Below are 17,951 nucleotides of genomic sequence, written 5' to 3' on the forward strand. Positions count from 1 at the left end.
ACGAGCCTACCTAAAGGTTTGCCTCAATTGTACATAGTAAAAAGTTTCCACACCTTGTTTAAGGAATGAACCAAAATATTTTTTGCGCCAATGTCTCTCAAGTCTCTTTCAGCATCATATTTCAGATCATTTGACACACTAAACCTGGATACAAAACAAAAAAGAGCATATAATCTGTAAAATTATTAGAGCAAAAGACAAAAAAAGTCATAATCCAAGACTTTTGTCCAAAAAAGCTTCACTAACTTTAAATACTGCAATAACTACAACGTTTATCACAAATAGTTAACTTACCATACAGCTCTTTTTCTACCCAGCAGGTAATTTTCATAGATTATTCCAGCTATGGTCCTTCCTTTTCCTACACCAGCACCATCACCTATCAAGAATCCAGCTCTGTCTCCATTAGGCAGGAATGTTTCATGTTGCTGTGAAAGAAAACATGTTTTAAGTTTTCAAAAATGGATCATTTATAGATTCCGGCAGGGACAGAAGAGTCCACGCTATCCCCCCTACCCTTTCACAAGCTGATCCTGAAAGGCAAAGTTTAGCCCTTCAGTGGACCTTTGTATTCTAAAAATAAAGTTTTTTAAAAATGCTATAGTGCAACATACCTGGGCTGCGTAAGTAATTGCTTCAAGTTGCAATGCCGACAGCCAACCATTATCAATACTTTCTTCAGATATTGATGTCTGATACCATACTTCAGGAGGGGTTACACTGGATAACGAACTTGTTTCTACTACTGGATCAGGATGACGTAGACCAATTTTTACTAGTTTGGGAAAAAACAGTAGTTCTAAACATAATTCAGAACAGTTTCATTATTGTTACATTAGTTATTTCAGAAGTGGATAAATCCCCAGAACAACTTCCAAGACTAGATATTTTTGGTTCACGATTAAGGTTAAATGCAGGACAACTCTAAATTCCTATGCTCTTTTGAATCCAGCTCCTGCTCTTAATATATGAAATGGTGTCCCTTTAAGAAAAAGTGCATTAATCCAAGATTTCATATAATGAAAGTAACTTAAAGGTGACCTTCAAAGCTTTTGATTTTGTTCACTTTCAGCTTGCAAGACTCATGGTCCATGAAGATCCACTTCTGCTTTGTCAAAATCTCCCTATTACGTTAAAACTACTGGCTCTGAGTTCTGCCTTCCCTCACAGAAAAGTCCCCTGAAGGACTTAAGCTCTGCCCTCTGATGATATCACTGCCATGTTCATATCAAGAACATATAAATCGCTTTCCTCAACCACTCTTTATTTACACATTGTCTGACCACGTACGCAATCTAGCAATACCATAGCACAGAGCGTGGGAAGAGAAGAGTCTGACTAGGAGCAGCTCAGATTAGTCAGTGATTAGCACACATTTCCACTGGGTTTGTGATGTCACTAATCCACAAAAAATGAAGGTACATGAACTGAGAGAAAAGGCACTTCCAAGACACACACTCCAAGGAATACAAGACAGAAAAAGAATTTTTAAAAATGTTACAAGAACTTAAACATACACTGTCATATGAGGGCTGTTAGAAAAAAATCCAAAAAGCTTTGCAGGTCACTTAAATAGACTTAATGTTATTGTACCATTTGGCTACAAATAGCAGATGAGTCTATAGCAATGTCATCAATATGGGAGCTTAAGGGCATTTGAAAACCAGTTTCTGTTCTGTGACACGTTGAATCGCTTAAACTAAACTCGTTTTTCACTCATGTTGAGCTGTAATAAAAGATGGATAAAGATTTACAATCTTACAAATGTAATCTGTTACATATGTTTCAGTAAGATAATACACTTAGGAGTACAATTTTACATTAACTACCCAGAAAAAGTGTCATGTGTCTTTCCAACACACGGAGCATAATGGGTGTAGCTCTTAAATATTTTTATTCCAATGAGTGAACTTTTCAGCTGAAAGCAGCAGTGAAAGCAAAAGTAAAAGGAGATGCCTTAGGAGAAGTGGGCTACTACAGTGCTGCTGCAAGGATAAGGTGTACTTTTTTGGGGAGGAAATTGGTACTACATACTGCTGTGGAAAAATAAAGGCAACCAGGATGGAGAGACAGTGGAAAGCAAAACATTTTTTGGACACACATGCAAAAGATCTATTAATTTTAAAGTTACAACATGGGGTGAAATTCTATTTCCTGTGTATCCTAGAGTTCTACAGAGATGATCTTATTGGTAACTTTTGCCCTTAAAAATATGAACATTTTAGTGGGGGAGTGCCTTCAACAGACTTATATTTGCACACAGTATGAACCAGGGGATTCAAACACTGCTTAAAATCATGTTGTATTTTTTTTAAACCTATGTTAGGAACAACAAGCTATTAAAAGTTAAATTTTTAGCAATTTAATCTACTTGTCATTATTTATGTTCTATGTCGGCAACCTTTCAGACGTGGTGTGCTGAGTCTTCGTTTATTCACTCTAATTTAAGGTTTTGCATGCCAGTAATACGTTTTAATGTTTTTAAAAGGTCTCTTTCTATAAGTCTAATAAGGTTTTTAAAATGTTTAAGAAGTTTCATTTAAAATTATATTAAAATGCAAAGCCCCCTGGACTGGTGGCCAGGACCCGGGCAACGTGAGTGCCACTGAAAATCAGCTTGTGTGCCGCCTTTGGCACACGTGCCATAGGTTTCCTACCCCTGTTCTATTTACATGTCAGATTGGACAGAGAAACAAATCAATTAAGGCAGTTACTTCTATATTCTTAGTGCTGCAAAGTTTAAGTATCCATCTGCAGGGTAATGTTCATTTGCTTTAAAGGCAATTTATTTCCGAAATAAGAAAAACTGGAAATATTTCTAGTAATCTTTGGTTCTATAAAAGCTGTTAAAAAATAAAATTAGGGCCAAATTTGATCATTCACTTAAATTATATACATGTAAACACTTCCCCAGCCAGCGCTTAGACCTAGGATAGTGACTGCTCAGTAATCAAGTGACTGAAATGCTTTACTTGGCTAGTAAGACAAAGCCCCTTAATACGAAGGCAACAGTTCAGTCCTGAGCAGTCAGGAACAACTGTTTATTTTTTAAATTATGTGCACAGATGGACACAATTCTAAAGACCATTGGCAAGCCAAAGTTTTGGCTTACCAACTATGTTATTTTAAAAACTTACCATTGTTCATGAACTATTGATAGAAAGTTAAACCAATAATAGTATCAGACCTGGCCAAGGCCAAGTTCAAAGATTTGAGTGTGTCTTTCAAAAGCTGACTGTTGCAGGAGAAAGCAATTTTCTCAACAAGAGCAAAATCTGGTCCCTTTTAGTTATTTGATTTTGATGCATTATAAAGCATTACTAGTCTATCTTTGCATATTCTGTTAGGAATTTGGGCACTAAACCATTTAAGGAGTTTCAGTTTTTGGATGCAAACCGAGAGTCATACATTTTATTGGCATATACTCTGCATATGTCTCTGCATGACCCATTTCTTCTTCATCCTCCTCCTCAGGTTCCTCTTCCTCTTTTATTACTGGCACTTTCTACAATACAAATATATCTGCATTAGTCAAATGATACATTGCTGATGCTCAACATTCTAGAAGTGTACAGGCATGTGGAGTGGAAGCTAGAATTCAGACATTGACATTAGCATTATTTCCATAACAGTGCATTACCTGAACCAGAGAACAATAGAAACATCAATTACAAGATTTCAGAAGGCTTTAACAGCCATATTCTTTTTGTAGGGACTCCCTTCACAGACAGTGGCATTCCACTGGAAGCAAGTATCACTGGAAAGTGAGTTAAACGATACTAGCATAGGAAATGTGAGCCAAAAACACAAAACCTGCAAAGCAGCGTGAGCACTCCAACTAAGCCAGTGGACCAACACTTTTATAAAGCTTTTAGTCCAAAATATGCAATTTTAAAGTTGATTTTATGCACCAGTTGGCATAATTTTAATTGAACTTAAATTATCCAAATGTAATGAGAACCAATGGGAAGCTATTTGTTTGCCTTGCGATGAATTAAAACTTCAAGGCATAAGTCTACAGTACATAACCAGGGACACACAAGGGACATAACTAATATTTAGATAAAGGGGTGCTAAAAGGAGTATGATTCTATTTTACTGCAGTCAGTCAGCGTGCCACAGATTAAATGTAGGTTCACAGATGTGCTTTTGAGAGTGTACCTCAGCATATATACCTGCAAGGTAACTTAGAAAGGAAAAGGCCTTCACGTAAATATTTCTGTGAAATCTGTTGCAGACTTCCATTGGTTAAAGATTCAAATGACTTCAAAGTATTGGAAAGCATGCATATATAATGCACCCACCACTGTGGTATCCAATATAACTCACAAAGAGATGACAATAGCCCATTATTATCCTGTGGCCCAGGCTACTACACAACAGATGCCTGAAGTACCTTTTTTTTTTTAAAAAAAAAAGCAGAAAAGAAACTTCCTCTGTGCGTGAAGACAAAACCCTTCAGCACCAAATAGCTCTTTTAATATTAAAGATCCAGACAGCTTCCAGGTACCATACTGGAGATCACACAACAGACTCATTTTAATCTAGTTCTTGTTGAAGTACGATTTAAGTGATGTTTCAATAGTATTAGTACTAATTATTTCCTAAACACCCAGCATATCAATGGGAGAAGAAACTGAGTTTACAGTATGGTCATACAACCCAAGGCTGGTCCAAATTGCTACAGAAACATTAATATCCTCAAACTGTGGACAGTTGTGTATCTGGTTGCATGACAGGGAAATTTATACAGAGGACGTTTCCAACAGCAGAGTGAGGGAGCTGCACATCAGCTTTGGTCAGGTAGGATACCCTTCAGCATGCACAATGGGTTCTCGTGAAAGACGCCTGATGTTCAAATGACTCCCACACTAGCTCATATGGAACCTGCTCTGGACAAATGGCAGTCTGGTCTGCTTGGACGAACCACTCCACAACTATTGCAGTCAGGGAAAATTCTCCTTCAGAATCAGATATGCTATGTGGTTATGGAAACATAGAAAGCTTCCATGAGCAACTGCTGAAACTATCTAAAGACAGTTGGGACCATTTATATGTAAAACTCATTTAAGAAACTATATCCATTCATTCTTACTACTCACCATAGTAGGTGAATAACTTCTCATTTTTACATCATTTACCCATATTCTTGTTACTTCTTTTGTAGAAGCCTCCTTCTTTACAGCACCATTGCTTAGATCAGCTACAAGAAAAATGAAATTTTACAGAAATTAATAATTTTCCTTACATTTTTTCTGTTGTATTGATTTATACATCACGCAGTCAAGGTAGCTGGAAATGAAGATCTAAAATCTTTGATAGTACACTGACATCCTCAAGAATAGCCAAATATATTTACCTACATAAACTCTGAATGTGCCTGAAATTAGTCCTGTTGCCTCTTTCTGAGGGAGCCAAACGTACTTACAAACTGTACCATCATATCTGAGATAGATGCGTGATTCTATTAAGTGTAACTTAAAGAGAAGACACCTTCACCAAACCTTTATATAGACCATTTAATAGTATGCCTTCTCACGTGAGAGATGAGGCAGTTTAATAGGAAACCACAAACCCAGTTTTATCAAGAGAAGTGATCTTACCTGGTTTGGTGGTGTTTACCACCTTTGGAGACACTACAATTATTTCTGTAAGAAAGTCAACATGTTGGACTGAATTGTTTTAAATGCTACAAATGGACAACTACAAAACATTTGTTCATTTTCCTCCCTTTAGAATTTAATGGTGATGAGGGTCACAGTACAGATCTAAGACAAATATTTATACAAGGACAGATACAGTGGAAGTTTTAGTTAAGGAGCTATCTTTCAAACTTCCAGTATGTGAAAGCAAAAGCATAAGTTAAATGTAAGACTTGCAGAGGTTACTTTTGTAAGAAGAGTTAAATAAATATACAAATAGCTAAAAATTGTATGTTAAATAGTAAGAAAGCATTTAAATCCTCTGCTGTAAAGCTTCATTTTTCCAAGTTCTATTAAGTGTTTCTGCAAAGATGTCATCAGGGAAGAGAAAAGAGTCTGCTTTCTGTAAAGTCCGGGCTGCTTAAAAAAAAAAAAAAAACCCCCCCCAAAAAAACCCTACCCTTTCACAGGACAGCTGAATTATATGTTCAGCAGTTGTGTGTTACAAAACCAATGTTACGTTCCAGAAAACAAAACAAACAGACTCCTGACATGTGGTACCTGAAATTTTAACTTTCAAATTCACAATGCACTCCTTTGAACATTAACATGGAATCAGAGGGAGAGTTTAAAAAAAACAAAAACAAAAAAAAACCAACCCTGAAATCCATATATATGCTACATAGAAGACTTGCAAAAACTTCCACAGTACAGCATCAACTGAAGCTGGTAGTTAAGTTTCTAGACATTATCTTGCCACAGGATCTCAGATATTTATACATACTAGATCTCCCAATATTTGTAACTTACCATTTAACTATTCCTGCAACAATTTCCCCCTAATTATGGAGTGCTGGAGAACCACTACATTGTCTATAAAAGATTAGCCACCACTACAATAGATTTTAACATATGACACAAAAGAGGGATGCACTTTTTTTTGGAGGGGGGGGGGGGTAAAGTGCACAGGTTTCTGTTTATTCCCTCCCCAAAGGATGCTTTAGAGAAACGTGGCTAGAAGTAAAAAATACTAGTTTGTTCTAGAAGTCTTTTTGGGAAGGAAAGAGAAAGGGTTGTGACTATAATTTAAGGACAGTATTCCCCTACCACACACAGTAGATTAGACAATGGCATAGGTTCAAATAATTCAACTTCAACAAGATTAACAAATTGCTATACAGAAAACATTACTAACGTCAGTCATTACCAGCGTCCTATTTCAAAATTTATTTTCAGTTTGTCTCATTTCTTAAAAGGATATATCAAAGGGTTCTTAAGTTTTTAAAAATTCAATCATTTTGTGCCAGTTCCAACTTCATACTTTCTTTTTATAATGTTGAGGAGTCCAACATGTGTTAGGTTTTCTAGGCTCAGTTTTAATGCTATTGTGCTATTCTACTCTGTTACTCCACAGAGAGCCAAAAAGATCACCATCAAGTTCTTTTTATTAGATTATTTCAGTATCACATTTCTGAAACAAAATGCACATGATGAAGGGGAAAGAACCACTTACTGGCTGCCGTAGCAACTGGCTGAGCAATGTTCGGAGGTGGCTTCAATTTCATTAGTTCATTAAGACTATTGTTTTTGAGCAGATCTTTCAGCTGGACCTGGTCCTTTGAAGGTGTAGTGGTCAAGGCATTGCGTACTGCTGGTGCTGCAACCGATGGTCGAGTAGTTGTGCTGGTTTGAATGATTTTTGCTACAGTGATGGTCTGCCTAGTAGTTGTCACAGGTGTGGTTTTTGTCATTACTATTGTAGTCCCCAATGTTGGAAGCTGATTTATTTGATTCAGCACAAAGGTTGTGGTTGATGGTGGTTGCTAGAAAAGAAAAAGAAAAACGTAAGATTTTCCTATTTTGGAAATATCATCATGATGATTCTCCAAGTGACAATACTCAAAAAGCAAGACGTGTTATATGCCTCTCAGCGAGGGGACAAAGGTATCAATTTAAGCAGTGTGAGGGGGTTTTTTATTCTTAAAGTTGGTGGACTGTCAATATCATCTTTCCATCGCACAACTAACTGATGCTAGAATGCCATTTTATTTCAAGATGTGGAAGCCTGAGAAAGAAGCTTCTTCCAAAATGCAGGAGTATTGCTTCATGGGAGGATCCAGCTTCACAAGATTTTTTTCCCAAAGAGAAGAGGAAAGAACAGGTAAGAAAGAGAAGGCTTTCACCATCCAGACTCAAAGTACATCTGCTGTGTGGAGAAGCTTGGCTTGTAAAGAAATCTTACACACTGCACATGGTTTTACAGTTAGTTTATAAATAAACTAATATCTATTTTAAAACTCCTTTTTCTGTGGAGATTTTGTTAGCCCTACCCTCCAGATATTGATCTACTTCATATCATCTTCTAGTAAGATCTAGTAAAAGTATCAGGTTTAATGGCATCCTTATTCTAAATGTACTCCTAAGAAATGAAACTGGGTTCTTCCTTAAACAATTTTTCCCTTTAAATCTGGCTTGATCTAAGACATGGCATCTCTTACACATCATGCCAACCCTTCAAAACTGAGTTTTACTGAAAAAGCCAGAAAATAATTTTTGACTGTATTACGAATTATACTGAAGGGATGGCAAAGAGCCAACAATTTGCAGGCCTTCCTCACTTCACTATTTTACACACATAAAACTCTAAATATGTCAGCTCTTACCCTGACATTTAATAGTGCTGGAGTAGACACAGTCTCTGGTTCTTGTTTAACAGCAACTGTTGCCTCAGTCTCCAAGCCTAGTTCTAATGCACTAAGTGGCACTGACTAGAGAGAAAGAAAGAAAGCACGATCAGGTACTAGTTTTAGTAGGAAAAAAAGAATGAAAACCTTTACTACTATCCCCACCCTCCGCACCCGCCCATGTTAAAACTAATGACCAACTCGTTTGCTTTGCCTGTTAATAATCCTGGTTTTATTAGAAATCAAGATGGTAGCAAACCAAGTCATTGACTCTGCCCCCAAAATTGCTTCAAGCATAAAGCCTTTCCAGTTAACTGCTGTGAAAACTGAGTTTTGCAATTTTATTTCTGTTGACAGACTATTGTTTTCATAGAACCGTAGACTTTGAGGTCAGGAGGGACCATGATGATCATCTAGTCTGACCTCCTGCACAATCTCACCCACCCACTCCTATGTCCAAAAATGTGTTCCATTCTTGTGGTGTGTAAGTTGTCATGGAGATTAAATCAAATATTAAATTAATTCTCTCTCGTTTCAGAGGACAGGAAAACCATGCAAGATATATCAATGGAAGTTCTATGTGTGGATACATGACATTGTGGCCCTAGAACGTATATATAACTCATATTGATACAAGTTCAGTCAATAATTATATACTTTTGATTTCTAAAATACATATTTAAGACAGGTGATTACCATCTCAATTTTTTCCTCCATACACAAGCCCAGCACAGCAATGAAAACATACAATAATTCCACTCTTTCACAATAGTTAACCAAAAAAAAAGTCTATGATTCTATATTATGCAATATTGGCTAATTGTAAAAAAGCTCTCATTTTTAACCTGCTGAACAGCTGGTGCTGGTGTTGCAAGGCCCATGTCCACAGGATCAATATCAAATAGATCATTTGGACTGATTCCACTCTCACTCAAAGCAGCAAGCAACAGATCTTGTCCTGGCTCCACCATCTCTAAAACAAAAATAAAGACGACCACAGGCATAAGTTACAATTGTAATCATTGTTTATTCTGCAAAACCTTTAGAATTTTATATTTCATCATCTGATTTTTAAGGGCACAGTCAAATTAGTCACTTTCATAAAACAAGTTTCAGGTTCTAAATCTGCTCAGAGTCTCTTGACAATTCCTGTGGTTTTGTGCTCAATTTTCCAAATTTAAAAAATATTTCTCACTTACGTACAAGATCCCCATAAACAGGGGAACCAATGAAAACCTAACTATACACAAGATGCTATCAAATGCATAAAGTAAACAAAATGAAAAAAGGTTTCTTCTAGCCTGTATCTTGATAATTGTAGGAGTTTCAAGTAATACTGGTAGGCAAAAGTGGTGAGATGGAAGTGCAATTTATGCTGTGTCCCTTTAGGAACAGCCCCTAAAGCATATTGCCTAAGCAGGGAGAAGTACTTAGGTAGCAGTTAAAAATAATTGGTTTGTTTAACCTATAACAATTCTGTACCTGCTTAATGAGACAAGAATTCAGGAAAAGTCAGTTAAATTAAGTAGTTCTAGAAATACTTGTTTTATACTAAACTAATAAGCTTTTAGTTTTTGTATCATAAATAAATTTGAGAGGATTTTTTGCATAGTGGGCAAGATAGATGGTCATCTGCTGTATTTAATCATTAAGTCAGCAAATATTAGTATGGGACACTTAGAGTAAAACGTAGGCCATGGGCTTTTCATGTATAGGATAGCTGTTAATTTTAAGTTTTAATACCGTCCTGGAGTAAATTAAGAAGTCAAATACTCTTTTGGGGGGGGGGAGGGGGGGGAAGAGCCCAGTTACTAGAAATCATAATGCAAATATCCCCTTTCATTCCACAAAGGGACTGAGTTTTTGCTCAAACATTACAGTTACTCACTTCTCTGTATAGGTTTGCTTGCACTCCTAGAGTTTATTCACTGTTGACAACAGGTGTCTGCACTGTGTAGCTTAACTCTGTTTAGCTGTAAGCATAGAAAAGGACAAAACATTCAGCATTGTTTCAGAAACAAGGTTTTATCCAAAGTTTTCAAAACAATGCTAAGCAGTTTATCCTTGTCTGCACTCATAGCTAAGATACGTTCAACACTTGGTTAACAGCACCTACACTGCTGACAATTGCCAGAACACGTAACAGACCAAGCTCAAAGATCCAAAATTCTTGTGCTCCCTAGTTCTAGACTGCCCATTGTTGAGAAGATACCTACCCTCTTCTAGTAATACTAGAAGTACTGGCAAAGATTGAGGTGTCAAAAAAAAAATATGCTAGAACTGATAATGTAAATTCCATCCATCAGTTTAAGAATGAAGTTAGTAGCTATTATCGTAGTGTCTAGGAGCCACAGTCAAGGATAAGGCCCCCACTGCTAGGTGCTGTATAAACAGAACAAAAAGATGGCCCTTACCTAAAGGAGCTTACAATCTAAGTATAAAACAAGAGACAACAGATGGACACAGATAGGGGAGCACAAGGAAACAATGAAGCAATGTTGGTCAATATGACAGGCAGTGATTTCACCACACCAACAGCCTGTTAATTTTTTTGTAGCCTCATGGTGAAGGAGCGCTTTAGGAGGGTTTTGGAGTTGCATAATGAGATCGCTTTGTGGATTTTTAGAGGGAAAACTTCCCAAGCAAATGGGCAGCATGGGAGAAGACAGGAATGTGCTTGTTTGAAAATATAACAAGTAGACCAGCAAAAGCTGGCATTAACAGCTCAACAGCAAATGAGGTAGGATGGGGATTGACTGAAGGGCCTTGGAAGTGAACACAAGCAGCTTATGTTTGATATGATAGAGAAAGGGGAGCCAGTGGAGGCATTCAAAAAGGGGGTGACATGCTGGATTGGATTGTAAAGGCCAAAAAGAAGGATGTTGCAGTAATCAAGATGCGAGCTGAGAGCTTACGTGATGGTTTTAATTTTGGGGATGAATAAGAAAGGCTGCATCTTAGAGATGTTATGCAGAAAAAACAGACAAGACTTAGACACGGCCAAAATGTGAGAACAGCAAGAGCCCCAAATCGAAGAGGACACATCCAGATTTAATTGCCAGTAAAACCATATAATCCCATTAAAACCAGATACTACATCAAAGTATTATAGGGTAACAAATATTGTACTTTAAGGCATTCAGAGTGATCTGGAAAATTACAGGCCGGTAAGCCTTACTTCTGTACTTGGTTGAATTAAATATAAAGATACCTAGAACACCATGATGAGGAGATCTAGTCAGCACTGCTGCTTTCTCAGAGAAAAATCATCTCACTAGTCTTTTAGAATTATCTGAAGTCAAATTACTAAAAGAAAAAGGTGACAATTTAAACTTTCAAAAGGCCTCTGACCATCCCTCAAAAGAGGCTACCTAAAAAAACTAAGTAGCCAGTTTATTAAGGCAAAAATCGAAGTAGGAAAAAATGGATCATTTTCATCATGAGAAAAGGTTAACAGTAGGATGCCACAAAGTTCCAGACTGGTTTGGCAGTGATTGGTACATTTATAAATTAACTGGAAGAGGGTGAGAGTAGCAAGGCGACAAAGTCTGCACAAGACAATGTTTAATCAATACTGGAGAAGTTCCAGGAACTGCAGAGAGAACTTCACCGTGGAAGAAGTTGTTCTATGTGGACATACGCAAAGTAACACAGATTATTCCCTTCAATGTGAACTACTCATACACTTTACTGGGCTCTAAGTAAACTATCAATTCAGAAAAGAAACCTGCATATCACTGTTACTAGCTCAATGAAGACTTCTGCTCAATGTGGCCAAAAGAGCAAACAGTGTAAAGGTGAACGGGGAGAGACTAAATGAGGAAATCATAATGGAATTCTACATATCAACAGAATGTCCCCACCTGGAATACTGTTTTGGTCACCCCAACTTTATCTGGAGATGGCGGAAATAAAGTAAGTTTAGAGACAGGTGACTAGAATGATTAAGCGCAGGGAAAAATCTTATGAAAGGCAACTGAAAAGATTGGGACTATCTTAAATTGGAGTTGAGTGAGGGGGACAAGATAAAAATCTGCAAAAATAATGAATGAGGTAAACAGAAGTTTTCAATCCATCTTCTCTCATAATATAGGAATATGGGGTGATTTAGATGGGACAAATCCAAAATTGGGGGAAAAAAAGACTTTCCTATATAATGGACAATTAGTCCGCGGAACTCAAAGCAAGACATTTAAAAGTTTAGCATGTATATTAAGAATATCATGGGTTATAAATATTAACAAACAAACAAGAGTTTTAGAAGATATAAATACTCATGCTGGAGTATAAGCCAACTAAAAGGGTTAGGAAGCAGCTTTCCCTGGGGGCAAGTTATCTCATACCTGCCTACTGCAGGGTCTACAAAGGATGACCACTAGTTGGAACTAGTAGCAATTCACATGTTCCTAGAATAACCAAGTTTAGTTTTATACTCACCCTTAGATAATACAGTTGGAGTGCTTAAATTATCACAGTAATCTCCAAAAGACATCCCAACCGCCACTCTCCCTCATATAAATCCCTCCATTTTTAAATTCCCTTAAAGATATCTATTGCTATCCATTTAGATTAAGTGAAAGAACTGTAACAGTTTACTTGCATGGCATTCAGTTTGGACGACTCTGGACTAGTTAGTTTCAGTAATCTGGTTCCTGAATAATCGGAACAAAGTTATAGTGTTCTGGTTGCAAACACTAGGGGAATACTGAACTCCTGACATTGTCACTGAAGTTAAAAATATTCAGTAAATAGCTAATCTTCTGTTTGTGAAACTTAACCCACATAACTAAGCTCAACATACAAGTTTCAACTACTCCAAAAACAACAGAAATACATCAGAAAAAAAGCTACATCTTAATATCTTATTGTTTATATTCTTACATTCATTTAGTCAAACCTAAAACTAAGCTAATCAAGTCAAAATACAACTCCATAATTTTTACAAAGTATCAGGCTTTTTAGTTAGCATAAGCAAAAGTTACTTCTGTGGCTCAAAGTTGTGCAATACTATAAAAGGCTCTGTTTCTTGCATCCCAAAATCCCCACAAAAGTTACTTTTAAAAAAGTTGACGATATTACAAGCTGTTCCCTAAATTTTTCATTGTTGAATCTTGTTTTAAAAAAAAAGTAGTCGTCTGCAAACTGTCCCAATACTACTAAGCAACAAGACCCAACCTGTTAGAAGAGTCACACAAAAAAGCTGAAGTACAAAACAAAAAATTGTTATACAACTAATAGATACCTTGACAGCAATGGTACAACTAACTTTTTCTAGAAAGCATAAAGAAAAATCCAAGTGACTGTCATAACAAAAAAGATGCTATAAAAATGGCTCAGTAAACATTTTGTATGATATGCTGTGCCACTATAAAACTATTTTTTCAAAGTAAAAGATGGTTTCATTAACATTATATATTACATAAACCAATTTCTTCTCAAGTCATGCAAAAATAAGCTTCTGATTTAAGAACACAACTGCCAGTATTCTCAATGCCATTTTTATTATGGCACATATCCGTGCCAACCTGCCAATCTTTGTCTCACACCTTCCCTGTTTTAGCCTTGGTGGAAAGTGCAAAATCAGCAGCATAAAACTAAGATAGTCAGAAACAGATGTCCAGCCTACTTTTTTCCCCAGAAGGAAGGTGGTAACTTCAAACCCAGAAAGATTTTCCATTTAAAAAAAAAAAAAGGCCCCTATATGTCACATAACACTAAATATACCATTACATTTTTAGAACTTCTCTATTAATAAATTGCATTTGACTGTGGCAATTGCAAACACACAGTTGATCTGCTATGGCTTCCACCAAACCCTCCAAGCCACTGGCTAATATTTAAAGCACTGATGTCTATGGCATATCCTCTGTGAACCTAATGTCTCACACTATGTGGAATACTAAAAACCCAAAGTAACACATCTTATTGTCAACAGTGCCGACAGCCTTTGCTCACCCTTTAACACTAAAATCCTTGCTGTACCTTCCACACAAACTTTCTCCCTCTCCACTTCAAGTTGCTACCATACACAGCATAAAAATGCAATACACCATACACAGCATAAAAATGCAATGATCAGCCTAAACAAAACAGTGAAAAATAAATCAGATTTGTAAATCTGTCAGATAATTTTAAACTGTACCCCTTTACATTTCAACTGATTAGCCCAGTGGTTTTCAAACTTTTTTTCCTGGAGACCCAGTTGAAGAAAATTGTTGATGCCCATGACCCAGCAGAGGTGGGGATGAGGGGCTTGGGCAGAGGATTGGGGTGCAGAGATGAGGGCTGTGGGGTGGGGCCATGAATGAGGGGTTCAGGGTGCGGGAAGGGGTTCTGGGCTGGGGTGCAGGAGGGGGTCAGGGCTCTGGGCTGGGGATGCTGGCTCTGGGATGGGACTGGGGATGAGAGGTTTAGGATGCAGGAGAGGGCTCTGGGTTTGGGGGGGGCTCAGGGCTGGGGCAGGAAATTGGGGTGCAGGCTTACCTTGGGCAGCTCCCGGTCAGCAGCGCAGGAGGGTGTTACGGCAGGCTTCCTGCCTGTCCTGGCACTGCGGACCGTGTGGTGCTCCAGAAGCGGCCAGCAGCAGGTCCGGCTCCTAGGCAGAGGCACGCAAGTGGCTCCATGCTACTCGTGCCCACAGGAACCATGCCCCCTCCCCCCGCTCAGCCCCCACTGACCAGGTGCTCAGGGCAGGGGCAGTGCGCAGAGCCCCGTGGCCCCTCTGTCTAGGAGCAAGACCTGCTGCTGGCTGCTTCTGGGGTACAGCGCAGTTTCAGAACAGTCAGCACCACCAACAGGACTTTTAACAGCCTGGTCGGCGGTGCTGACCAGAGCTGCCAAGACCCAGAGCCTTACATTCCATGACCCAGTACTGGTCATGACCTGCAGTTTGAAAACCACTGGCTTAGCCCATTCTTTAATAGGATCCATGACCTTCTAAGAATGTATCTATTTCAGAAAGAACTTTTTAACAGATGTAACTTCACCCTCAAATAAAAAGGTTGGGATAGCATCAATTTTTTAAAAAAAATTCATAGCGACTGAAAAAGGTGAGGCCTCTTTTCTCAACAAAATTTAAGAGCATTTCCATGTTAAGTGATTACTCTCCCTAGCAACCTTTGTTTGTGGTGTGCTGTCAGAGTTAACTAGACTTGAGGCTCATTCATTAATCGCCACTGTTTGTGGCATGCAATCCCACCATTGATCCCAGTTGGTCGCAGGGACCCTTTTCCCGCTAGTCTTCTCCCATCACTAGAGAGGCTCTATATGTAACAATTAACATTCTCCACCTCCACTTGCTTCCATACACAGCATAGTAATCTGTCCCGAGATCATTTCTTACACTACTACCCCAAGTGATCTGAAATGCCTTGTCAAAAAATAAGATCACAGTAAAAGTTGCTTGGAATTATTAGCAAGAATTCTGCTAGGACTACAAGACACAGAACTCAAACTGGAAAAAGCACTGGTCTCAAGTTCTGCCTTCTTCAGAAGCCAAAATTAGATGCCCCACATATTAAGACTGTGCAGATATTCAAAACATCGCCATACAAGATCTGATGGATTCCTTAGTCTTGGCTCCTCTGCAATGGGTTCAGATATCCCCGGGGCAAGTCTAGAATAAGGCAAAGGAAAAATAGGCACATGCCTAGCACTCTGGCTCTCAGTGTCATGCAATGACATCAGAATCTAAGTTATCAATTAAAAAAATATATATACATTTTACTATACCTATCCTAGCTCCTAGAACTGGAAGGGACCCCGAAGGGTCAAGTCCATCCCCCTGCCTTCACTAGCAGGACCAAGTACTGATTTTGCCCCAGATCCCTAAGTAGCCCCCTCAAGGACTGAACTCACAACCCTGGGTTTAGCAGACCAGTGCTCAAACCACTGAGCTATCCCTCCCCCCCTACTAGTCATCATAGCTGCAAAGAAAATCCTGAAGGCAACCCCAAGTTTAGTTAATACAGCAATATCTGCTCAAGCTTGCAGACAGCCTCCAGCACAGGAAGGAGCATAGCCAATAGAACCAGGAAGGAAGCCACCTGTCCAGAAAAAAAAAACAACCCAACCATGGAGGAGGGGAAGCTCAGATGTCTCACTGGATGGGGAAAAAAATTGGTTCCCCACTCCCGAGCAACATTTAACTGTTGAGTCAAAAAGAAATTAGTGCCTCGGACTGCTGATTTTTGTCCCTGTCCTCTTTCCTTACATGCTGTTATCATCATAACTATGTCTAAATTGTAACTGGGCATATAAATTAGCACCTTCATTGAAATGAATGGGGCAGTTCACAGCTCTCAATAACAATTGAAAAGTAAGATTATAGAGAATGAGATAGTCTCCAATAAAGTATTGGGGGTCACCAGCCTCTCTCTACTTCATTCCAGAAGACAATACTAGCATAGACTGAGATACACAAAGGCAGTTCTTTTCAATTAGCTGTCTGCCCCAGAACCCTCCTCAAGCACCTACAGTTAATGTCAATTTCTCACACCATTTTAGCACCAGTTGAGAAAAGAACTTATTCTAGAGAACAAGGGATATACTTGTGGGAAGGAAGAAGATGGGGGAGATATAGCCTATTTTCATTTTTCAGAAGTGTCATTTTTAGATTCAGGTAAAGTTACGGCCCTTGTAAGCATGAAGTGTGTCCTTTGAAAGCCAATACGAATACTGTACAATAACACAACATACACCATTGTCTACATAAATCAATTTCCATCAGGCAGATCAAGCCCCAAAAATGTAGGATTAATAAAAAAGTTGTGAAACTTCAAAAGTTTATTTTTTTTTAAATTAAATGAAAATTGTTGAAGTCTAAGCATCTATAAACTTTAAATCCTGTCCCACTGTATTAGTTAATGAAAACTAAAATAAACTTATTAAGCAATATAAAATGCAATGAGTAGCCTAAATAAAACAGAGAAAAATGAACAAGATTTGCAAATTTGTCAGATAATTTTAAACTGTATCCCCTTCACACTTCAACCGATTAGCCCATTCTTTAACAGGATACATGACCTAAGAATGTATCTATTTCAGAAAGAACTTTTTAACATATGTAACTTCCTCCTCAAATAAAAAGGTTGGGATATCATCAACACTTTTAAAAATCATTGTGACTGAAAAAAAAAATGAGGCCTCTCGTCTCAACAAAGTTTTAAGAGCATTTCCATGTTAAGTAATTACTCTCCCTAGCAACCTTTGGTGGTGGTGTGCTGTCAGAGTTAACCGGACCTTGAGGCTCATTCGTTAATCGTTACTGTTTGTGGCATGCAATCCCACCATTGATCCCAGTTGGTTGTAGGGACCCTTGAGCACTTTACTCGCTATTCACACAAACATTAACGAACAGGTTCCTCTCACTAAAGGGTCAGCAACACTCAGCCTCCTAACCTTGCCCACAAACACGTGTTCAGGACATAAACTTCCGGGTTGGGTTAGAATTGGCTGCGTAATTGCGTCCCATAAACTACTTTTGTTTTCAGATCTCCAACACCTTAAGAATTCCCTTAACAACGGCATTAAGCTTACAGAGATGTATTTGTAGAAGCGCCTACCAACATTTAAAGCCAATGAAGCACCAAAGACATCTTTTCCAGCTAGTCTCCTCCCGTCGCTA

At 38.2% G+C, this 17,951-nt stretch overlaps 1 protein-coding gene across 3 annotated transcripts in view; it reads right to left on the reverse strand.

Moving 5' to 3' along the window:
* Positions 1-17,951, reverse strand: part of SBNO1 (strawberry notch homolog 1) — a 45,064-nt gene that overhangs the window by 26,121 nt on the left and 992 nt on the right. The window contains exons 2-11 of one of the 3 annotated variants that reach the window (XM_044990125.1): positions 10,215-10,299; positions 9,172-9,299; positions 8,306-8,410; positions 7,156-7,465; positions 5,604-5,648; positions 5,103-5,203; positions 3,409-3,505; positions 615-775; positions 295-428; positions 54-144 (exon numbers count right to left, since the gene is read on the reverse strand). In XM_044990125.1, coding sequence (XP_044846060.1) covers positions 54-144; positions 295-428; positions 615-775; positions 3,409-3,505; positions 5,103-5,203; positions 5,604-5,648; positions 7,156-7,465; positions 8,306-8,410; positions 9,172-9,297 — 1,170 coding nt within the window. In that variant the 5' untranslated portion in view covers positions 9,298-9,299; positions 10,215-10,299. The remainder of the gene's footprint in view (positions 1-53; positions 145-294; positions 429-614; positions 776-3,408; positions 3,506-5,102; positions 5,204-5,603; positions 5,649-7,155; positions 7,466-8,305; positions 8,411-9,171; positions 9,300-10,214; positions 10,300-17,951) is intronic. The other 2 variants (XM_044990126.1, XM_044990127.1) reach the window with 2 other exon arrangements.

The sequence above is a fragment of the Mauremys mutica genome, chromosome 16 (genome assembly GCF_020497125.1).
Source record: "Mauremys mutica isolate MM-2020 ecotype Southern chromosome 16, ASM2049712v1, whole genome shotgun sequence".
Taxonomy (NCBI): Eukaryota; Metazoa; Chordata; order Testudines; family Geoemydidae; genus Mauremys; species Mauremys mutica.